The 25,164-nt window shown below is 40.0% G+C and overlaps 1 protein-coding gene across 3 annotated transcripts; it reads right to left on the bottom strand.

Annotated features, from left to right (window-relative positions):
• On the bottom strand, nucleotides 8,618-23,678 carry PDCD1LG2 (programmed cell death 1 ligand 2). Of its 3 annotated transcripts, none has more exons than XM_021381299.1 (7): nucleotides 23,529-23,678; nucleotides 16,017-16,085; nucleotides 14,155-14,517; nucleotides 12,842-13,126; nucleotides 12,057-12,197; nucleotides 11,173-11,214; nucleotides 8,618-9,073 (listed from the first exon to the last, which is right to left on the bottom strand). In XM_021381299.1, exons 2-7 carry the CDS (start codon nucleotides 16,069-16,071, stop codon nucleotides 8,991-8,993), a joined length of 969 nt encoding a protein of 322 aa, XP_021236974.1. In that variant the 5' UTR covers nucleotides 16,072-16,085; nucleotides 23,529-23,678; the 3' UTR covers nucleotides 8,618-8,990. The 3 variants fall into 3 exon arrangements, with proteins under 3 accessions (XP_021236974.1, XP_021236973.1, XP_021236975.1); XM_021381298.1 differs by lacking the exon at nucleotides 23,529-23,678 and adding an exon at nucleotides 22,084-22,246; XM_021381300.1 differs by lacking the exons at nucleotides 8,618-9,073; nucleotides 23,529-23,678 and adding an exon at nucleotides 22,084-22,246 and having other exon boundaries at nucleotides 12,041-12,197.

Below are 25,164 nucleotides of genomic sequence, written 5' to 3'. Positions count from 1 at the left end.
TTCTCCTGGAGAAGATGGCAGCCTGTGGCTTGGACAGGTATACTCTTTGCTGGGTAAGGAGCTGGCTGGAAGACCAGGCCCAGAGAATGGTGGTGAATGGAGTTAAATCCAGCTGGCGACCTGTCACAAGTGGTGTTCCCCATGGGTTGGTGCTGGTGCCTGTCCTTTTCAATATCTTTATTGATGACCTGGATGAGGGCATTGAGAGCACCCTCAGTAAGTCTGCAGATGACACCAAGCTGTGAGGAAGTGTCGATCTGCCTGGGGGTAGAGAGGCCCTACAGAGAGATCTGGACAGGCTGGATCTCTGGGCTGAAGCCAATGGGATGAGGTTCAACAAGACCAAGTGCTGGGTCCTGCACTTTGGCCACAACAACCCCAGGCAACACTACAGGCTTAGGGCAGCAAACAAAAAAAAAACAAAAACAGCTGAGTAAAGAACTTGCTGAAGGGCCAGGCCCAGAGAATGGTGGTGAGTGGAATTAAATCCAGTTGGCAACCAGTCATAAGTTCTATTCCCTAGGGGCTGGTATTGCAGCCTGTCCTGTTTAATATCTTTATTGATGACCTTGAGTGCACCCTTAGTAAGTTTGCAGATGACACCAAGCTGGGAGGAAGTGCTGATGTGACTGAGGGTAGGAAGGCCCTACAGAGGGATCTGGGTGGTCTGGATCGCTGGGTTGAGGCCAATGGGATGAAGTGATTCAACAAGACCAAGTGCTGGGTCCTGCACTTTGGCCACAACAACCCCAGGCAACACTACAGGCTTAGGGCAGAGTGGCTGGAAGACTGTGTAGAGCAAACGGACCTGGGGGTATTGGTCGATGTTTGGCTGAGCATGAGCCAGCAGTGTGCCCAGGTGGCCAAGAAGGCCAATGGCATCCTGGCTTGTATCAGAAATAGTGTTGCCAGTAGGAGTAGGGAAGTCATTGTCCCTCTGTACTCAGCCCTGCTGAGGCTGCACCTCAAGTACTGTGTCCAGTTTTGGGCCCCTCACTGCAGGAAAGACATTGAGGCCTTGGAGTGTGTTTAGAGGAGGGCGACGAAGCTGGTGAGGGGTCTGGAGCACAGGCCTTATGAGGAGCGGCTGAGGGAGCTGGGATTGTTCAGTCTGGAGAAGAGGAGGCTCAGAGGTGACCTTATTGCTCTCTCTAACTACCTGAAGGGAGGTTGTAGTGAATGGGGGGTCAGCGTCTTCTCTCTTGTAGCTAATGACAGGACAAGGGGGAATGGCCTCAAGTTGTGCCAGAGAGATTCAGGCTGGATGTTAGGAAATACTACTTTTCTGAAAGAGTGGTCAGGCACTGGAATGGGCTGCCCAGGCAGGTGGTTGAGTCACCATCGCTGGAGGTGTTCAACAAACGTTTAGATGTTGTGTTGAGAGACGTGGTTTAGTGGGGTTATTGGTGGTAGGTGGATGGTTGGACTGGATGATCTTGTAGGTCTTTTCCAGCCTAGCTAATTCTGTGATTCTATGATTCTAACTATGGATGCTGATTATGAAAACGTGACTTACTTTTCTGAAGAAAGGTGACTAAGTCAGGGTAAAATGCTAAAAAGATTTTAAGATTTGCAAAATGAAGTAAAGTCATTTGTGGAATCAGAAGGAAAACTTGTGCCAGAACATGAAGATAAAAAAATGGCTCACAAATTTAACGTTTTTGGTGGATTTGACCACCCATTAAAATTTCTTAAGCATGTGTCTTCAAGGTGACAATCAACTTATGTTTCAAACCATAGCAGCATTTGAAATGAAACTTACATTATGTCAAGCTCGAGTTATGACAAATAATTTTATACATTGGCTGAACACAGTCCTGTGAACAGAGAAGAAAATGCAGCCTTGCCTTCTGTTTTGATGACAAAATTTGAGATCAGGATTCAAGACTACAAAAAGAATAATCAGTTTTTTGATATATTTGCAATTCCATTTTCAGTCAACATAAATACATAACCTACAGATTTTCAAATGGAATATACGAAGTTGCAAGCAGATAACTCAAAATTTGATCATGTCTTTTTACTGGACTTCTGTAAGCTCTCTCTTGCTGGAGAAAAGTACCCAACACTTCACAATCACACCTTATTCATGTCATTGGTTTTTGGCAGTATGTACATTCGTGAGCAACTGTTTTTGAGGGTGAAGCACAGGAAGAGAAAAATTAGACAAAAATCTCTGATTAGCACTTTGAGAACTCACTAAGAATTGCAACGACTTCCATTGAACTAGGTTGATGCATTTGTTTCACAAAAGCTTGGTCAAATATCCCAGTAGTTTTATGTTTGTGTTGCTCTATTTTTTCTATGTTTTAATAAAAAATAGAAAAAAGTTCTGTTACGTATATACCTTAACTATGTTAAATATTTTATATGCCACCCAAGACAATTCCTCTTTACTCAACGTGGCCCAGACAAGCTAAAGGTTTGGACACTCCCAGACATTCACTGAATCAGATCCTGCTCCTGACTTTGAGCATTTGAGCTAGTCTGGAAACAGGCTCTATGCCTTACACTTCTCTATAAAAGCTTTGCTCTCCAAAGCGTAGAAATAGGAGCCTTCAGGAAGTAAATTAAGTATCTCTGGCTTTTTCCCCTATATCTCAGCAAAGCTCTATACTTTGTGGTTTGCATTTCAGTGCTCTTCAGGGACATCAGGTATGTGTACTGTAAACATACAGAAGTTCAGTGGGGGTCTAAATATGTTAGTCTTCCACAAATAAACTTCCAGGTATCTTTCTGCCTTATTTTTCTCATCAGCTGGAAACAGCTCCATGGGCTAGGATAGCAATATTTTGGGGATGTACAGAAACAATTCTCAGCAGTTCATGGCTTATGATATAAAAAAGGAAATTATTTGAGCAGAGTGCATCATAAAACTTCAGTAGTTCTCACAAAAATTCTGTGTCCCTCTTGAAACAAAAATTGTTGACCTCCTTTTCCCTCTTCCACCTAAAGTTTCTACTTTCTCACAGAACACTGACATTTTGAAGTGTGTAAGTCTCTTTACTGATATCTGACTTCTTTATTTTACCAGGCTTTACTTTACTAGTCCATGAAGACGAGGTGGAAAAGTTTATTTCTCTTTTCTTTCAGCTTTGCATGTTGGTACAGTTAGCTTTGCTAAGACTGGCAATTGTCTGTTTTAGGTCTGGGAAAAAATGTCTTCATCCTCTCACCTGAAGAAGTTGCATTTCTTATACAAATGCAGCCATTCAGCAGCACGGGGATCTTTTTGCTAGCAATGCTTCTCTTGCAATTAGAATTCTAAATTTATGACTAGATTGATTCCCCACATAGTCATAGGAAGCTCTGTCTTCACCAGCTAAGACTCATATGGTCATCTTGTCTTTCTTCTTGAAAAACACGTGTATGTAAGGAATGCACTTAAACCCATTCTTCAATTTATTAAATTTCTACTGCATATGGGTTGTTTTATTTCCTCAAGTAATGTGGTTTGTGACACAGACTTTGCATGAAAGACATTTCACTTCTCATTTGGAAAAGCCCATTAAGGAAAGTGAGTTGTGAGTAAACAAACTTCAGCTGCAGAAAAAAAGGTAGTAAACATAAAAGCCAAAAGCAAATACATCTGAAATTTAGATGAATGCTTCTTTCAAGTCAGCTTTTGTCAGTGTTTGCACAGTGCACTTACCTGTGTCAGCTACTTTTTGCTGTATAGCTACACATTCAGGTTGAGTAAGTACTACATCACACTGGCTATAGCACTATTTCAGGGCACAGTTGACAACATGCTGAGGAAAACTAGGATGTCCTGTCAAACCAGATGGCAGTCCTTGACCTGAGGCTATTCTCCCAGGCCACTCTATCATTGAAGTGTAAGTCAGCTAATTGCCAAATATGCTGAAACTAGTTTGAATTACAAATTTACGAGGAAATATGACATAGGTTGAAGGGACTTCTGGAGGTCATGTAGTTCAATCCCTACACTACACAAGGAAAAGCCAAGCTTCAGATTAGATCTGTTCCAGTAACTGTGATTCTTTGCAGTACAAGGATGGCTTGCAAAACTTTTCCTGTTGCCAGTTTGGGAAGTAGGAGGGTACTGGTTTTGGTGGCAAGTTGCGTGTTTCTGTCAGGTGAAAGAAGAAATTCTGAGAAATGATAACTACTCCATTTAAGAAAGACTTGGATGTTTTGTTCATTGGTGATCCAAATATCTAAAAGGCATTTCCAACTACTCCCAGTTGGCCATGCTCAGAATCAGCTGATAGAATTGTCTAGAATACGCCTCATTTCAAAGATACTAATATTCTTAATGTAAGATGTTGCCTGCAGCCTTGTCTGTGTCAGTGGGACTGTTCAGCCTGGAGAAGAGAAGGCTCTGAGGTCACATGATAGTGGCCTTTCAGTATCAAAAAGGGAGCTACAGGAAAGAAGGGGACAGACTCTTTAGCAGAGTCAGTGGTAGGACAAGGAGAAATGGTTTCAGACTTATAGAAGGTGGATTTAAATAGGATATAAGGAAAAGGTCTTTTACAGTGAGGGTGATGAGGCACTGGAACAAGTTTCCCAGAAATGTGATGGATGCCTGATGCCTGGAGACTTTAAAGGCCAGGCTGGACCAGGCTCTGAGCAACTTGATTTAGCTGTCTATGTCCCTGTTCACTGCAGGGGAACTGGACTAGATGACCTTTAAAGGTCCTTTCCAACTCTGAGTTTTCTATGATTCTATGATTCTATGAAATCAACTAGTTCAGTGTTTTTAGTTGCTGACCGTGCAAAAGTGAAAGTTGCAAAAAACCAGAATGCTAGTCCTATTCTCCTTTATGCTCTTACTCACAGAACAAGCTGCAGCTCACAGACACTAAAAATGCTACGTTATGAACCTATTGCAAACCCCTGGAATCTAAGATAAATAGCAGGTGAGGAATGAACCGGAAGACTAATCAACCTGTGCTAAAATGGCAAACATCTCACAGTGAAATAGGCCAGAAACAAAAGTAGTGTGTTCCTTAGCTGGGCAAGAAGAATTAGATAATTAAAAATGCATTATTTACATGTATGTTTGTGAAGAGTAATCATCATTAAAATCCAGTGAGCTATTGAATGTTCTTAAGGAATTTAAATCAATGAGTAGTTTAAATTTTCCACCAACTATAACTGAATGCATACCATGCTACAGTCCACTAACATGGTGTTATTTATGACACCCTCCTAGAAGAAACAGAATTATTTAGGGGAATAGAGGATATATATATCATGAGTCATGAGTGGTGTCCACCAGAGAACTGTCTTGGGACTGGTGCTCTTCAAATCTTTATCAATGGCATAGGCAGTGTGATTGAGTGTATCCTCAGGAATTTTGCTGATAATACCAAGCTGAGTGGTGCAGTTGACACAGTAGAAGGAAGGGACGCCATCCAAAGGGACCTGGACACACTCAAAAAGTTGGCACACAAAAATCTAATGAGGTTTAACAAGGCCCAGTGCAAGGTGTTGCATTTGGGTCAAGGTAATCCCAGATATGAATACAGACTGGGCAAACTCATTCTGATCAGACATGCAGAGAAGGACTTGGAAGTTCTGATGGATGAAAAGCTGACATGAGGCAGCAGCGTGCTCTTGCAGCCCAGAAAGCCAACAGTAACCTGATCTACATCAAGAGGGGTGGCTAACAGGGAGAGGGAGGTGACTGCCCCTCTACTCTGCCCTTGTGAGGTCCCATCTGGAGTATTGTTTCCATGTCTGGGGCCCCCAGTACAGGAAGGATGTGGAGCTGTTGGCTGGAGCACCTCAGATATGAAGAAAGGCTGAGGGAGCTGGACTTCTTTAGCTCAGAGAAGAGAAGGCTCCAAGGAGATCTCATTGTGCCCTTCCAGTACTTGAAGGGAATTTACAAATGTGGGGGAACTCACTTTTGGTCTGACTGTGATTCAGACAAGGGGAAATGGCTTTAAATTAAAAGACGGGAGATTTAGGTTAGATTTTAGGAATAAATTTTTTGCTCAGAGGTGCATGAACACCTGAACAGGTTACTGAGAGAGGTTGTAAATGCCCTGTCTCTGGAGAGATTCAAGGCCAGGCTGGATGGGATCCTGGGCAGCCTGATCTAGTGGCAACCCTGCCCATGGTGGGGAGTTGGAACTGGATTATCTTTAAGATCCCTTTCAACTTAAGCCATTCTATGATCCTCTGATATCAGGAAAGGCAATGGAAATGTCCCATGCAAGGTGTCTACTAGTTGAGAGTAAGCTTTAAAGCCTATCCCTATAGACTAGCTCTTATATAGCACCTAGAAACTTTACAGTCTTTGTCTAATAATATCAGCTATTTACAGCTCACTGTAATCTTCAAAACTTTGGGGAAAAAAAAAACTTCTTCAAATATCTTGTGGGCAGTTTATCCAAAAACTCTTCAGCTTTTTTGAGATATCAGCTTGTAAAGCAGTAGCTGAAGTAGAAAGAACAGAGACTCATATCATACACATATCATATGCTCAGTGGCTTTCAGTAAAGAGCAACTCATGCATGAATTTGTATACACATATAGACATATCAGGCAGCTGACAAGCTAACTGTAACTTACTAAGCTGCTTGAATCATCCTGATTTATTTTTACTGTAGTTCATAGATATCTATTGAGAGCTGGTAAAAAAATGCATGCATGCAAACCAAGACATATTTTTTGATATTTTATGGATCTTAACAATAAGCAGTAAAACTGCTCCTTTCATATGAAATTGAGCGGATAGGACACAGGATTGCATTACAAAGCTGTACCGCCTCTGCCTTGGAATGCCAGTTTATAAGTAATTGGTTCCTATGAAAAGTAAAACCAGGGAGTGTTTGTTATGCCTGTAAAACATGCAAGAAGTGCTGCCCACGTGTGATAGTCCCTACCCACATCAAGGCAAAATTTACTCAGAAGAGTAAGATAATAACAGGACTACTTTCATTCAGTAAGGAACAATAATCCATTTTCAAATTTCAAAGTCTGTGGCATATGCTTTACGTACATCCACATAAATTCAGCTTAAATTACTTCCATTTTGTGATTATGAGAAAAGAAAAAGAACTGAAAAAAAACCCACAAAAATAAAGTCCATACAGGAGCTAGAGTTTTCACAGTGACTAACAGAAGGGGCTTGTGGTTCCCAGTGGAGTACAAATCTGTCATGGGGAGAAATCTCTTTACCATATGCACTGACCCTTAACTATTGCAAAATACTGCAAGCTAGGGCAGTCCCCAAGCTGCCATACATTGCAAGCTAAGCACTGCTTTGAGAAGCTGCCTCTGATTCTCTGACATCTATCTGATTTCCCATGTCAGCAAGGACATGGCAAGCCTTGTGTGGATTCTACTCAGCTGAATCCATTGGCTACAATTGAGTATTTAAAGGTACAATACACAGATACCCAAGTTGAGGTGATGATAAGGAGGTACTTTTTTCCTCTTTCTCAAGTAAAATCAGCATCAGTCCTCCTTTTTCAAAATAAACTATCATGGAGAAACAGAAGAAATAAATGCTGTCTTTCAGATTCTTTGCTGCAGTAGGTCAGTCTTATGCTGGTGTTATATATAATGTTATAATTTTGTTATATTTCCCACTCCACACCCTTATCTCTAATTGGAGAGATAAGGATTTGAAAGGTGGATTGTTTGGTGGATAAATAGCTGGTGAGATGGTCACAGACAGAGGGTTGTGGCCAATAGCTGTGTGACTGGGGGAAATGTAGATTAGATACTGGGAGGAAACTTTTCGCTCAGATGGTGGTGAGGCACTAGAACAAGCTGCCCGGAGAAGTTGTGGAAGCCCCATCCCTGGAGGTATTCAAGACGTGTTTGTTGGGGCCCTGGGCAGCCTTATCTAGTGGGTGGCAACCTTGCCTACTGCAGGGATTTGGAACTAGATGATCTTAAATGTCACTTCCAACCCAAGTCATTCTATAATTCTATGACTCTATGTCTGTCTATTTTTGGCGAAAAGACAACTCATCTGAGCCAGGGCTCTTTGAAAATAATATGCCAAATCCAACTCACTGCCCATGCTTCACTGTTTGACAACTATTTAAGAAGCAAAACATTGTTTCCTGCTGTGTGGTTTTTCAGAACTGGCACTGTAGAAACTGTGCCCAGGATAGGGGATATTCAGAGTTAAATAAAGCATTTTTAGGCATTACTATAATGGGAAGTAAAATAATTACATGCCTGGAATATAGAAAACTCATCTCTTCCTCTGAAAAAATGTTAGAATTACCTTTTAAACATAATCAGATAAATCTGGCTGAACTACATTTTCACTTTTGCTTCTAAATTCCTCCTGAAGAAAACTATGTTGAGTAATAAGCTCAAATGTAAAATTCCTTATTTTTATGTTGCTGCAGCATCACAGTTCATAGTTTTTCACCTGGGTCACCTATAGTTTTACAGAGACTATGCATTAATATTTTCTTCTCTGATATAGTGCTGATTTACTGTGTTTTTTTGTTGTTATTTGGTTGGTTTTGGTTTTGGTTCTGGCTGTACTTTAGCTTTGATATCTCATTAGTTTTGTGAAATGCTGATGGGTACTTGTGGTAATTTCCAGTTTAATATGTTGGAAAGTTTGGAAATGAGATACCAGCATGTAACGCTCTCCATGTGAAAGATATTTAGGTATAGGGCAGCATATATAGCTTTTATTCAAATTCCCACAGGATGTTTGAATCCAAGCAACATTCTTGAGACTGTATCAGTTAATAAAAGTGCTCTTTGAACTAAATTTCATTGAGCCACAGTAAGTTCAAAAATAAAGTGAATCAAAAGAACTGGAGAAAACCTTCTTCCAGTGGCAAACCATATTGAATGACAGCATAATTCTCAGTAACTTCAAGATACTGTATCTGAAGATGTACAGCTGTCCATTGCTCTAGTGCCAACAAATCCATGAGTTCATCTGTTCATCTGAACCTGGTGTGGTAGCTTTTCTCTGAAGTCCTCAAAAACAGGTAAAAAAAAGTGCAAATTGCTGCATGTGAGATGATGAATTTTCACAGACTCACATTCCTGCTTTCTCCAGAAAATGGGACGGTTGACAAGTGTGAATTCTCCATTTGAGAATTACAGTAGTCTCCTTAGAGAAAGAAAAAGGAAGAGCATTATTTTAAAAATACACAATAATCACTTGATTTTAGCTGCTTAGAGGCAAACACTGAGAGTCCTGTTTTCATTACATGTGAGTTTTTCTGGCTGTGCTGAAGTACTGTGGCTCCTTAAAGCTGCCATTAACTTCATTGACATCCTGTTGCAACCTTCTCAGAGGAAAGAGTACTCTCTTATCTGTGATGCAGATTCTGAATTTTCTATTATATCACAGCTATCAATGGCAATCCCATGCAAATGAAATAACAAAACTGAAATCAGGTTAGATAGCATCCATGGGAATGCTTGTTAGTAAAATTTGTGCAGCTGAAGAGATGTTTGCAGAACTGGGACTTCAGTGATGAGGTAGAATGTTCTGCATCCTCAGTAGTGATGCAGCTCAAGCTGCAAGTTAAAACGATAACATGAACAATCCTTGTTCCTGTAACCAGGGCCATGTGGGTCATTTCCAAGGCTCTCTGGTAAAGTATCTGTGGCTTCAACTACATACTCATCATGGAAAAAAGGTTCTTTCCAGTGTTTCTTAAAAATACATGGTGCTGAGAAATATAAATGTTTGTGCAACATGCGGAAAGTCATATGACAAAGATTTTTGGTCATTAAAATGAAGAAGTAAAACAAAACCGCAAAAAAGCAGCTACGTCTCCTTTAATTTCTTCATTTCAGTAAGTGCAAAGAGGAGGCTACTGCCTACACAGCAAAAAAAATCCTACAACAGTAATACAAAAAGCTAGGGGAAGTCTGACTGTGTTCAGACAACGTGCACTGGAATTGTGTCCAGACATGCACCAGAGCTGCCTGCCTCCAGCTTTCACTCATTTGCATGTGGCATAGCTCCACCAAAGTTTCACACTGTCACACACAAAGTGAGAAAGGGCTTTTAACTTCAGTAAGTTATGATTTGTGACAGGCGAAAGTGATTTTCTGAAAGTGTCATCTCACAAGTGATGTTTAGTGATGTTTAGTGAGGTGAGAGGCACACACTGCTATCTGAGGTGAAGTGAGAGTCAGTGAAGATCTCATTCCCCTCTCCCCAGTCCCCAGGTTTTATTTCTCCTACAGAAGAGACTTTTTGATGCATTTTTTTTCCTAGTAGTGGGAAACAAAGGTGGCTTATCCAGTAAATATTGTCCTTGGAAATGCCCAGAGTTGTCTATGGGTCCAGAAACTGCTCTGTGTTATTTCCTCAGGCCCTCCACCAGCTACGTCAGTTTTGCTCCAGTTTTGCGCCATGCAGTGGAGGAGTTGGTCATCTTCCTTGAGTACACTGGGCACGTCAGGGCTGGCCTCAATAGGCTACCTGGGCACCAAGGAATGGCACCTGTATCCAGTATCAACATACCTGGCGCTGACCACAGCCTTTCTCCTGACAAAGCATTGATCTATGAGGCTTCTGTTTATAGGTAACAAAAGTGATTTATATATGTAGGTATGAGCTTTCTTATATCACTTTACAGTTTTCTATGTCTTTTTTTTTTGCCAGTTCAATTTTAGTACAGGATAGTCACATGCATCCTAATGCCTTTAAGCATTGCATTCACTTTGCAATATAATAATTTTTAGGTGTCTAGGAATGTCATATACTCATTAGATGAGAGGAATCTTGGTGGACCATCTAATGCTCCAGAGAAATCAGGTGTCATTTTTTTTACTGCCAAAAAATGTGAACAGAGCCAAAAACACAACAAATAATTGTGACAAAAAGCTGTACGCCTTCCAAAACAACCATCTTTCCCTGTGTATCATATACAGATGAGTCTGCTAGGACTGCAGTCAGTGTACGGAGGTGTAGACATAGCTATATGTGCAAGATCCCTGTATCTCAGTGAAAGGGAATAAACATTTGTTAACTTTTATATAGCATGTGAGAAAGTTGTAAGGTTGGATTTGTGGTTTTTAGAGATTATCATAGATACTAGATAGTTAGAATATTTAAGAAAAGTTCCAATTAAATACAAAGTAGCCTCTATTTTGATATAGCAATATTTAAGTTGCTGTCTATAGATTTACACAGCTCTTACCTGAGGAAGGAAAAGCTGTAAGCATTGACATTAAAAAATAATGACTTACTGTTCTCATCTGTCACATTAGGGCTCAATTTTCCTTTCCTGTCTGTTAAAGCAAATGTAAACAAATTTAACTCAAACATTTCAAATATTGGAAGAAACAGCATAGTTCAACAAACTTTTGCATTAAACAGAGCTTTAAACACATTTAAGCTTTTATTATTAATTCACACCTAATATACAGACTTCTCTACAGTTCTTTTCATTTACAAATATTGAATCAAATTCTAAAGACCTTAATAACCAAACTTGACTCAATCTTATTTTGTTAAAACAATTCTATTTGTCTGAGTTCATTGGAGTCTTCTCATATACAGAGAAAGACTAGAATAACAGCTTATTCACATTTTTACTTTTTGAGTGTTGCATTTCCAAGCCAGGAAATAAACACTATATGAATAGTCCAACAGAGTAGTAGAACGGCATCCCATTTTAGCTAGACTGCTTTTAATGAAGGCTGTATATAAAAGTTTTCTGTCAAATGTTGTAGATACAGTGACTTCTTAGCCAAGAGGAATGACAGCAGGACAAAGACTCCAAGGTGAGCAAATTTGCTAATCTGTTGCTATGAATGGAAAAAAGTACCAACAAGCTATGTTTCTATAGTTTCCTCACCCAAGCCCAAGCTTGCTTATGGTAATCTGTTGCTTAACTGAACAACTGATGGACAGAGAATATGTACACTCATACACCTGCTCACCTAAGTAAAACGTGAGAAGAATAAAGTCCAACTCAAACAAAGCAAGATCTCATTTTAGAACAGAGTTCCTCTAGAAAGAAAATGTGACCTAAATCATATAAGCATGCCTAGGGTTATTAAACCTTCAAATGCATTGTTCACAGGAAAAATAAATAAGAGAAAAATCCACTACCTGCAGTAAAATGTACCTTTTTTAGCACGGCAATTCTTGAATGATTTTCTCTTTTGAAAGATTGTTAATGCAGAGAGAAATGCCAGTATTATCACACACGTGGCGACGATAAATAAGATCAGGGACTTTTGTCCACCATACTGTGTACTCATTAAAGCTGTCAAAGGAAAACAAAACAGAACACACAAAAGAAAAAAAATAAACAAAAAACAACAGGAAAAGTAAATTTGTAACTTAGAATGCAGGCAAAGTTTATAAACTTCCAGTTCTGATTCTCCAAAGTCTGCCTCTGACTGAACTTAAGATTCTTAACTTTTATGAGGGTACTATCTTACACTCTGTGAATTTTTTATTCTGCAATATTACTTCAAGAATCTTTACAATACATGTGTCAACTTTCCCATTTTCATGCCATTTGAGCAAGCAATACTGCAATTTATCTGTATTCCATAAGAACAATTTGTTAGAATTTTAAATCAGGGAAAATACCCATGAAGATTAAAGAAATTCTACCATACTGGCAGCAAAATAATGGGAGCTACTCTGAAATTAAAATACACTAGAAAATGACAGACTGGCTTTTTTGGGGTGTGAGCTAGCATTGGCTTCAATGACATAAATAACACTGACTTGATTATTTTCCAGAGCATCACTATTACATTGCTTTCTAGAGCCAAGGTCTGGTGATGGATAATAGGACAAAATGTATGTACTAGAGGACATTATCATTTTCTCCTCTCTCTCTCTCTCTCTCTCTCTCTCTGTCATCTCTCTCTCACACAAGTTCAAGGTGATATGAACCTAAAGAGTAAATGTGAGCTGAAGTATTTTCGTTCAGTTCTTTATTCCAGAATATGCAGCTGTAGTTCTCATTCATGTTTTGGTTGAATATCAGGATGCTGGTGACATTGTAGAGACCGTCTGCAGTCAGTGTGTAGGTGGTATTTGCAGACCCACTGAGACTGAAGTTCTTTTCGTTTTGCCAGAATACCTCTGCCAGAGGAAAGCCTTCTGACTGGCATATGAAAGCAAACTTATCTTCATTCCACTTTCTTGTTTTCTGTGTGTTTATTGTCTTGTAGGATGCTGCATAAGAACAGGTGAAGTTAAGCAATGACAGTCATTTTCCCATTTCCCTCCTTCCCCTTATTGTCTGTGGCTTTATCTGAAGTATGCTTATTTGAAATGATGATGGAACAACTCAGTAGTGTTTGTTCAATCCTTCTCAGACCCAAAGTGACAGAGCTTACTTTATTACTCTATCCAAGTCAGTAGTTAACACTGAATTCATCAGTACAGAGGAAATAAGTGAAATCTCATGGGGTCCCATCTTGAATACACAAAATAGTAGCTGTATTACAAGAGAAATAACTCAGGCTGCTTCAAGAAAAAAGGTTGTTTTTGATGTTTGTGTTACCATACTTTAGAAACAAGTGTGGTATTTTCATGGTATTTAGAAGGAAAAGAGCCTAGAATTTCATAAGAATGGGTCAGAGGGGCCAAAGTGGTCTTTAAAAATGACTGTGACCATTTTTGCATTTGACAAAGCTCATTATTCAAATGTCTAAATAGGAAATGAATGCTGCCTTGTATCACACAGACATACAGCAATTAATGGGAAACACCAGAGGTCTTTCTAAGGACTGTTCTGCCATGCTATCCAGTCATGTATACATTTATTACTGATGCCCACTTGGCTTTGCCAAACTCAGAAAACCACACGTCCGTGCTCAGTGAGCTGCAGTCACTAGGGAAATTCCCAGCCTCCTGAATAATTGCAGCAGGGCTCATCAGTAAATTAAAGTGCATCAGAGATATGCTTGAACATGGCCAGAAGTGGACCAACAAGGCAGTGTGTGTATGTGGGGCGGTGTTCCACCGAAGAGGGTGCTGGGAGAAGATGGAATGTATCCCAGAGAAACGCAGCTGCCATTGAACCAGAACAGATTGCACTGAGGCTGCTGCTTCAGTACCCCTGGGGGCTTGAGCACAGGGAGTTGATAAGAGATTTATCCATTAATTCCTACCAATTCATAAATTCCTACTCGTCAGTAGGAGTTTAGTCAAGACATCTCAATAAATAAATAAGTACTCATGTTCCTTCAGCCACTGACCTTTTACTTCCAAAGTAATGTACTTGTAGTCAGCACCTTGGTAGTCAATGAGACAAAGGTAAGATCCTGCATCTGTGATCTTGACGCTGGTGATTTGAAGGATAGCTCGTCCCGATTTCAATTCGTTGTGTAACAGAGCTGCTCTTCCCATGTAATCATGATGTTGGGATGAAAGGAGTGCTTTCCCATTGTGAAATGTGTACACATCTCTTGATTCCAGCTGACCTTGCCTCTTCTGCTCCCAGACAACACTCAGGAGTCCCAGGTTCAATGAGCTGTTCACGGGGAATCTGCATTCCATGGTCACATTGCTCCCATACTCCACAACGTATAGCTGCTGAGGAACTTCAACTGTGAATAAAGCTAAGGTAGGAAAAGAAAACAACTGTTCTTCGCTGTGCTAAAATACTTTCTGATTTTCTTTAAGCTTGGTCAAACAGTTTTTGTATAGTCAGGCATACAGTTGTTAGCTTGACTCCAGGTTTTAAGCTTTTTTTTTCCTATTCACACTAGCATTTTTACCATGTCAGTAGTATCTATAGAAAATCATCTCTATTTTGTATTGCTTACAGAATCTTAATGATAAGGACAAGACAAGCAAATTTTTTTTTCACATTTAAAAATAGCTTAAGTTTGAGTCAGGGGTTACACAGGGAATACTATTCTGAAATCATGATTGTATCTTCTATGTCCTAAGGTTCTTGTAAAAGCACAAATAAATATGGAAATACTAAGGCTAATCTTACTGTTCTTTAAAAAGTGAAAATCCAGCTTGATGCCTGTGAAACACATGTATTGACACTAAATAAGTATGTGTAACTGGCAAGAATTGCTGTGCAGCAGCTGCAGTCTTCCACATGCATGATCCCATGTGAACTCAGAAATACACAAAACTGTTACAGAAAGTATGTCAAAACAATCGTAGCCATTCTCAAAATTTGAAAGTCATATTGTTATGACTACTTTACCATTTTAAAGCATACTTGATAAAGGAATGCTTTTTATGATCAGTAAACCTTGTTACTACCTTCTTTATTGGATTTACCATATATTGTTATTTTAAATTCAGAAGTACTTGGAAATATGTACAGCAATATTCAAAAGAGAAGTTCATGCAACTGCCTTTGCATTTTTCTTATTATTCTTTCACGTGTTTGTTAAATACTTGCAGGGAGATTTTCAGTTCCTATTAGTAATGTTTGTTTATTCATTTGAATACAACTGTAGTTACAGAAAAATAATATGAAAAAAACGCCAAGATCTTCCCATTTATTGTATCAATTATATGTAAAATTTCTTTATCTGCATAGAATATCTGAGTTCACTAACCAGAGATAAGTTAAATGATGAATATATTTGTTGCAAATTACTTTGTGCACAGTGGCCACCCAGGGACCACAGACCTATTGCAACGTCATATGCTGTGCTCCTCGCCTATTTTTCTGCTTCTATGACCCCCCTTTAGCCAAGCTGCTCCTTCTATGGAGATTGACAGAGGGATACACATGGTTTTACTTCAGTATGTCTTGCACTGAGGTTGTTCTAGTTTACAATTCGCTTGTGGCTATTCTCTCTCTCACAGTCATGCCTGGTAATTCCAGCCACCTCTGCTGTCAACACAAGAGGCTTTCAAGAAGCATGATTGTGGAATGAGATGAACACCTGTCCTTATGCTAAATGCTTACACAATGCCTTCTGTAAGACATTTCAAGGCAGAGGCTCCAGACATCATCAGCTATTCATAGAAATAAGTACTCATGGTGAGATGCTGCACCCCACATCCCGAGGACATAGCAGTATTGTTACATTGGTCCTAATGATGAGAATGAAAGGCTTCCTCTCTTCTGAAGACTTCCTCTCACCTGAAACCGCACAGAGCTGCATTTCCAGCAACAGCCTTGTCAGGATTTGGAACATTTTCTCAGGTGGATCTGAAATAAAAGAATTGCAACTTAACTTAAAACAGCTATCTTCTGCTTGAGAGGTGTACTAGAATGCTGTCACTAAAAGACTTTCAAACCTTCAGAATCTATCACAGCCAAGAAACAGCAACAAATGCAGAGCAATACTAGACTACCTCTAGAAACAAGGGAAATCCTGGATAAAACAACCCATATTCATACACAGAATATGAACTACTGAGCTCTGGCAATGAAAGGAGATAAAATATTTCTACAGCTTTATCCTTGAATCTTTCAAGATCTGTAGCTTGCAGTCTTAAGAAATCTGACAGAGCAGCAGTTTTATGGCAGTTCTGTACCCATGAATAACAGAAACAATTTCAGTTCGCTTCTTGCATGCCAGAGAGATTTATAAATATGCAGAACCAGAACTTTTTTTGTCACTGTCTGTACTAATACCTGATCTAGCTTACAAAGATCACTAGCACCTGTTCAGGTCACTGACCCTTACTTTGTTTCAACTCTGTTTTCCATAATTTTTTGTGTATACCTATTATCTAAGTTTATTATCGGAGTTCTTTAATGTCACAACCAGCAGATATGTGGCAATAAATGTGAGGTACTGGAAATATCAGAGTGGGGTAAAATAACCTTACTTCAGATTTTAGGGCTGGGTGCTACTTTTTCTTTCACTTAACACATAGCAGTGCCTGGCATATATAAAGTACCTGGCGTTACTGGCAAGAAACCATCAGCCCTTAACTAATGCAGGAGAAAGTCCAATTTAAGGGTTAGTATCTTGCTGTTCCAGTAACAAGGAAACTATTATCTATACTTTTGTATACGGATCAGCATAACTAAACAACAAACAAACGAACAATAAAACCAAGGAACAACATTTGTTACTAAACTAATGAGATAACAGTTCAGCCTTGCAAGAATTAGGAAAGTTAATGGATACAGCTTTAGCCTGGATTTGAAGAGCAAATACCACATTCTGGGATGGAATAGTTCTGGATATAAGTACAGACTGGGTGATGATGGACTAAAGAGCAGCCCTGTAGAAAAAAGTGTTCTGCGGTGTGGTTGTCGGTGACAAGATGAACATGGGTCAGTACTGTGCCCTGGCAGCCAGAAGGGCTAACTGCACCCTGGGGTGCCCAGCAGTGCCGCAAGACAAGAGGAGGAGTTGTCCCATGCTGATCTGCGTTGTGTGGCCTCACCTCGAGTACTGTGTTCAGTGGTCACTACAATATAAGAAGGATGTAAAATTATTGGCTATGAAGATATTGATGGGTCTGGAGGGCAAGGTGTATGAGGAGCAGCTGAGGTCCCTGAGTCTGCTCAGCCCAGAGAAGAGGAGGCTGAGGAGAGGCCTCATGGTGGCTGCTGCTCCTCACACGGAGCGGAGCGGCAGCGCTGAGCTCTGTGACAGCGACAGGGTCCCAGGGAATGGCATGGAGCTGTCAGGGGAGGGTCGGATGAATGTTTGGAAAAGGTTCTTCACCAGAGGGTGGTGGGCATAGTACAGGCTGCCCAGGGCAGTGGTCACATCCCCAAGCTGCCGGAGACCAAGAAGCGTTTGGACAATGCTCTCAGATATGGAGTTTGGATTTTGGGTAGTTGCGTATGGAGCCAGGAGCTGAACTCAATGATCCTTAAGGGTCCATTTCAAGCCAGGATATTCTATGATTCTATCATAGTTTGAAGGAAGAGTTTATTGGAACAAATCAAGCTCACTATCATAGTATGAAAACAATCAGTGGAAGAGAACCAGAAATAAGTATAAGGAAGAAAAGCAGAGAAGGAACAATTTTAGACTTCCCCAGAGCTAGACTTGGTGCCAGGGGTTTTAGATTTGACTTCCCTGTTTGTTTGTGACTCAGCCTGAAACATTCTGGCTCTGATTCTCTCAGGTGCTTCATTTTTCTGAGTGCTCACATCTTTGGGCTCTTGGTACCTCAGAAAGTTGGGCTCAAGGTTTTATCAAGGTTAGCAGCCAAAATAAGGAGACATTTCTTGTAAATTTAGGCCTTAATCTTTTGATATCACAAGGGTGGTATTACTTCAGCTATAGTAAGCAAATTCATAAAATGTGAAGGAAAGCAAATTACTTCTGTCAGAGGACTGAGTAAGATGATATTACATGTGAGAAATCCTGATTATCTTAGCTGTGTGAAAAAGCAGCTGATAAATAATATTGGCATTAGTACTTCCGTTTCTTGAATGCAGAAACAAACATCCTGCACTGCCCTTATGGCTGGGCTAAATTTCACTCATTATGTAGTCACTACATTTAGTACTACATTTAGTACTACCAAGAAACATACCATCCTCAGTCACCTGCTTGCTTATCCAAACTGCCTACCTAGAAGTAAGTGAACATGGGAGGAAGAAGTGAATGAAGAATGCAATAGTATCTCACTTTTACATTTAGATCCTTGTCTTAGCCTCTTGTGGGATACTTGAGGTGAATCTGCTCTCTCTTATATGTTGAAATTGAAGAGCACATATCTGATATAAATTAGAGGATGGAACTTTTTAAAATATACATATTACTGAGAGGAAAAGATAGAACAAAAAAAAAAGAAAGAAAGAAAGAAAGAAAGAAAGAAAGAAAATACATAATTCAAGGCCCAGATGATCGAAATCATAATTATTAAATACCAAATAAGAGTCTTGCTGGGTGAGATGGATTAGTGTATGAAGAGCATGACACTTAACCATCAATATGTGGAAGAACTCAAACAGAAATATGTATGTTTTCTTTTATGATACTGAATACTAAATGCAAAGGCATGTGGAGATCAACAAGTATCTGCACTGGAAGCCATGTTTCATAATTTCTTTGATCTTATTAGCAGGCATCTACCTGCTGCACTACCTCAGCGCAATCTACTCATGCAAATTAGTAATGTAGCTGTGCCAGGCATCCTGACACATTGCCTTAAACGGATGCCTACCAGCAACTGGTAGGTGCTTTTATCTGAGCTGTCTGTACCAACCATTCATTCTGTCAGAATGGATACATTTGGCACCAGTCTGGTCAGAGGTCCACCCTTGGTTAGTGAGAATTCCCACAATGTTGCCAACACTGAAGTATTTTCAAGAAGCTGCTTGGTAAAGCAAAGAGTATTTTCAAGTACCACAGAATGATTGAGGTTGGAAGGTGCATCTGGAGGACATCTGGTCCAATTCCCCTGCTCAAGCAAGGCCACCCAGAGTAGGCTGCCCAGAGATCTTTGCAATGTGCTCATTAGAAATAAAGATTGAAACCTACCTCTGAGCAGCATGAGCTGTGAATTCAGTTCTGTTCACCCTTGTGTCTAAAAGATCATAGTGATTTTCTTAGATAAAAGGAGCATCTTAGTATAACACTTTAGTACAAGACCTCCGGCACTGCCGATGCCTAGAAGAATCAAGCTGTGTTAAAATGACATCCCCTGAAGTCTGTTCAGTCAGAAGGAAGCTGAGCATGGGCAGTAGCTGGTTCACTGGATTGTAGTGCTTCCTGTAATTACTGTCCCTGCTGCCATAGGGAGGATAATAAAGGATCCTGGGAAGGACAGAACCTACTTTATGCTATCCAGTAAACATGCACAACACAGTCTAAAAAAAATCCTACACTATCCTTTCCTGGAAATATAATTTCAGATTTCAGCTTTTGTGTGTGTTTGTGTGTGTGTGTGTCTGTGGTGTTTTTTTTTTTTTTATTATTCCAGAGAATAGAAAGCACACTAAGCATTTGTGTAAATGACACATAGCAGCACTAAGGAAGAGGAGCGTTATAGACCAAGAGCATATCTTCCACTAGAATAACCAGAACTACTGGAAAACTTGAAGTTTCCAAGTACTTTTCAGGATTAAACAAGAAGCCAAAAATGCATGCCGGTTCAAAGTAATAGCTCAGAATAATAGCTTTCATCTGAAAAATGAAAGGACTAAGGTTACTTGCTACTTCTGAAGTCAAGCAGGTACTGCAGACAGGTACTTCCCCGCAGGCCAGTCTAGCACATTAGTAGTGCTTGTGATGCTTTGGTTGTAGTGGGACCGGCACAAGCACTCCGGTGGAGCTCTGGAGGGAAGCAGGGATGTTGTACTCCACAGCTGGGAGCAGGAGGGGCCACTCATAGAGCCTGTCCAGCTCTGCAGAGACTGCCAGCAAATAAGCTTCAGCAAATAAGGTACTGCAGGTGGTCTGAAAAGTGGTGGGAAATTCTGAGTGTATGGGCTTTGTTATAGAGTTGAAGCAGAAATCTTGCTATAGAGGTGTTCACTCCTATATTCAAAACTTTTGCTCTGCTGCTGACATACTCTATAACATTGCAGAGATCAACTCAGCTCACCCTATTCTTTCTCCTTTCACATTCTTTGTATTTTTTGTACTGCAAAGGTATGGCTAACACAAAGCAGAATGCAAAGTCCTCTAAAAATACCACAGAAAGACAAACAAGTCCAGAATCAAGTGGTGTTAACGCTGCAACCCCCTGGCCTGCATTCAGCCAGAAGGAAGCTGAGAATGAGCAACACCAGGCTCATGTGATTGTACTTTGCATGACTGCTCTAGTCTGTTTTGAGGTAATTCAGAGCTTCCTGCTTGAAAATACTGATAACTAATTTTGTTGAAAATCAGAATATCTTTTTACACAGATGATAGATAACACTGCATAAGTCTGTTGAGGCCCCGTCACTGTTTGTTTTGTATTTCTCTGTCAATGAAACTCTTTTGTGCACCATGCTCCTTCCTAGAAGCTTCAGAGCCTTCCAGCCTTCCAAACTCTCTAAAAAGGCACCACCTTTTCAACCTAGAACTAACCTCATATAAACTGCATCCATATCTTCAAGCACAAAGAATGTACTTGGTGTTCATTTCAGGGATTTCATTTAAAAAAAGTTAGATCTTAATTTAATGAAAATAACATTTGTTCAAAGTCTGTTTCTCAGTCTTGTCCCAGTAGGTCCTGAGGACACAGACTTCTGCCCTCCTTGTCTGTAACAGCACCCGCACACTCTCTCACCTGTTGTCTGTTCTCTGCTGCTGCACTCAGTGCCCAGCTTGTCCACCTCGCTATGCAGTCAGGCTACTGCTGAGCCCATTGCTTCACCTCTGATGTTCACATCACCTATGGCAGCCTATTTCCATCACTTCAGCCTGCTCTCTGCCTCACTTCAGCTTTCAGGTGAGATGATAACATTTCTCATTTCCTTCTCTGCTCTCCCTCACTTTTAATTTTTACTCTCCCTGCACTGTTTAAAATGCACCTGTAACCAACTACAATTACAATAACAATTGCAATACAAGTGACAAGCATCACTTGTTCTGTCATTTCTTTTCATTCAATGTCAAATATGGTTATACTAATAAAACCTCAAGTATTTTTTTCCATAGATGCTAGAATAAGATTGGATTGAAATCTTTGTTATAGAAAATGTCATTAACAACGTTAAAATGAAGGCAGCTATATATTCTGCAGAATATGTACCTATCAGTTGTTAGCAGCAGCGCTGAACAATACAAGCTAAAACTTCAGTGTGATCTCCAGCTTCTACAGACTTTCTGGAAATGCACAAGATGGAATTCTGTAGACTTACGATGCAACCACGCAGATGGTAACAGGTTAATACCAATAAAAAGAAAGTAACCAGGAACATGTGGACACAAATTTATGCAGGGTTATGTTTTCTTTTTATAACTTTTCCCTGAATTTTAGAATGAAAGATTTACAAACAGCAACGTCCCAATCCACAAGCTGTAGAGGACTGCTAGCACTCCTATTCTGCCTTCACCTATGTCAGTCAGAAGATTGAGTTAGAGACTCAGGCTCAGTTCCTGAAACTTTTCCTTCCCCCGAGTCTGAAGTTATATCTAGGATCTGAGACTTAGTCTCTGGCTCAGAATTCACTCTCTGCAAATAATTTGAAAATAAAATAGATTGAAGTAAATATTGCGAACATTAAGCAAAATCTGCGATCTATCAGCCAGAAATAGTGTAAATTTAGATTTGTATTTTAGCAGGATTATACTCACATAGGATCTTTATGCAACCATTGGGAGAATAAGGTTCAAATAACAGCTAAGATTTTCAGAATGTAGAAGAGCTGTATCCTGTTTGCATGGCAGCAGCAGCTATCCGTCTGGCTCTCATAACCAGTCTAACAACTATTGCTGAATAAAGCAGCTCATGTTCCTATTTAAGCTATGTCAGAAAAGAAGTGACTGTGCTAAAAGGAAACCACCAAGTTTCTTAGGAATTTATGAGCAGTTCCAGTTTCATTTTGAATTCAGTCTGAAAGCACAGAGTGTTCAATACTGACAACATGCATCCATACAAGTTTATTCAAAGCATTATACAGAGTTTTGTACTGAAATTGTTCCTTTAATTACTAATTTTACTGGGTTTATACCCACTTAGGGCATTATACAGCCTTGGATTCTGAACTTGCATTTGCTAGAACTATTCCACATTCATGAAACTGCCAAGTTGCATTTTCTTAATTTTCACCAGATTAATTTTATAAGACAGGGATTACCTAACTTTTGCAGAACACATTTCATGTTCACTTTATTCCATTTACATAATGTATTTTAAAAAAAAGCAACTGTTCACAATGAAGGTAGTCAAACACGGGTGCCTAGGGGAATCTCCATCCTTGCAAATGCACAAAACTTGGCAGGATAAAGCCTGATTACCTGGATCTAAGTTGGCACTGCTTTGAGTGGGAGAAGACATCCTTTCCAACATAAATTATTCTATGACTCTGTTAAATCTCATCAAACTCACCGAATATGCATTTTATGGTTATTTTGTGTTATGTAAATCCATAGTACAGTTGATCACTTTATCTTTTAATTTATGATCATATCATGAATAAGAAACATAGAAGAATTTCCAGATTTCCCAGATTCATTGGTGCTAGAGGTGGAGCACACATACTCTTGTCTCCAGTTAGTTCCTTATCACTTGGAAGAATTGTACTCCAAGTCAACATAAATAATGGTGTCTTTAGTCCCATTGATCCTTGCTGCTTGCTTGTTGGGAAGGTGTTATGATGACTGTATGGCTCACACTTATGGTCTCATTCACACCATGAAATCAGTCTTCCTACTACCTGGTGCAGAACAATCAATCTCAAAGAAAGCACTTATATCCATTTATATACTTTCTCCTCAGTTAACTTACTGTATGTAGCCATATCACACAAAGCTACTCTGGGACTGCCTGAACCTTTTCCAGAAATACTCCAGTGAATTATTTGCCAGCTGTCAGAAGTCCACTGCTTGGATAACTGACCTAGATGATCTCCAGAGATCCCTTCCAACCACCGCAATTCTGTGACCCATCTGATGGCAGAGCTCCATACACCCCCACTCACTCAAAAGGCAACTCCCTGTCTCTTGTCATCCTAGCTTGTCCTTCCTAAAGAGTCTGTTATCCATCCATCACAGCGCTCCAACCATTTGAGATATCTCACCATGTCTCTGTGATCCCAGTCAGGTCATAGCCCAGCAGAAGACTGCACACAGACTTTTGTAATTCCTCCTGCTTGTTCCACAGCTGCATGCATTGTGTACAGGCATTTCAGGCAGGCATCTAAACGTCTTATTCCACAGAGAGAGCATGAGTGATGGCACTTCCTTCTTTACATGCCTATACTTGCTGTGTTCCTTCTGTTCTGATCACTCTTGGCTCATTTCTTGCCTGCTCCATCCACAGCTTCCTTACTTGTCTGATGAAAAATATCTCCCTCTGGTGCATCTAGGTATCTAAATTTCCCCAGAGCTGTTGAGACTTCTGGAAAGAAAACAAAGTGTTTCCTGTTCTCTTCCCACATGGCAAAAAAGGTTTCCCAAAGTAATATCATTGCCACCATCACCATCTCTTAGTTGTTCTGCACCAACTCTGGTTACAACAGTGTTCCTTCATGTGTTCCTTTTCTGGGTCAGGAAATCAGTGAACTGCCTTGGGCGTCTCCTGGACCCAGAGATACCTGATAGGTTCTTAACAGGAACAATCATATAGGGTGCCAGACCACGGAAATATGGGATAGCAGAGAGGGAATTAGGGAGGAGTTGCTGCATAAGCAGAGCCCCACTGTTAATGTCTATGCTATTTTGCTGGTTTTAACACGTTTAGGTGATGCACCATTGGTACTTATCTGTCAAGGATATTTCCAGCCAGAAGGGAAAAGGGACAGACATTAAAAGCCCTGCAGGTCTGATAACAATGACTCTATTTTTTCTTATCATCAGTTATACTTTACAATAATCGTTAGTAGTGGTAGGAATAATCATATTCTTCACAATTAAATGCTTCATTGAAAAATTTGTTCAAGCTGGTTCATAATTACACTTTTTTTAAATGAATGATTTCTGAACTTAAATACCAATAAGCCAATTTTGACTGTGCACACAAAGCAGGCTTTTCTTAGCAACTTTGGGCCTCCTTGCCCATTAGGAAACAAAATGCAGGTTACCGAAACCGAGTCTGTTCTAGTATCCTGCTGGATTTCATCTTCTGCATATAAAACACTGACATATCATGCAAGAATTGCTAACCAAGGGAAAAATATAAAAATACAATGTTTAAGTATGTTTTTGTGTTAGAACCAGGAAGGATTTCCTCTCACCTAGTTCCCACAATCCAAATGTGTCTTATTTGTGTTCTCCTGCCATCATGAGCAGACACTAATTGTGCAAAAATGCCATTGAAGGACCACCATGGAGGCCTTTTCCCCCGTACTCATAAAAATGAAGACAAGAGACTTAGCTTATACTAAAAGCTATATTTATATTAGACAACTTATAGTTTGGATGTTAAAGAATCATCATAGAATCATAGATTCAGAATCACAGAATCGTACAATTACAGAATGACTTAGTTTGGAAGGGACCTTAAAGCCCATGCAGTTCCAATCCCACCCACCAGCTCAGGCTGCCCAGGCCCCATCCAACCTGGCCTTGTACACCTCCAGGGATGGGGGATCTGGGCAGCCTGTGAGAGGGCCTCACCACCCTCTGAGTTAAGAATGTCCTCTTAATGCCTAACCTAAATCTCCTGTCTTTAGCCTTTTTTTGCATTTGCCTTTGTCCTGTCACTATTAGACCATG

Source organism: Numida meleagris, chromosome Z, assembly GCF_002078875.1.
Source record: "Numida meleagris isolate 19003 breed g44 Domestic line chromosome Z, NumMel1.0, whole genome shotgun sequence".
Taxonomy (NCBI): domain Eukaryota; kingdom Metazoa; phylum Chordata; class Aves; order Galliformes; family Numididae; genus Numida; species Numida meleagris.
This window is presented reverse-complemented; position numbering and strand designations above follow the sequence as displayed.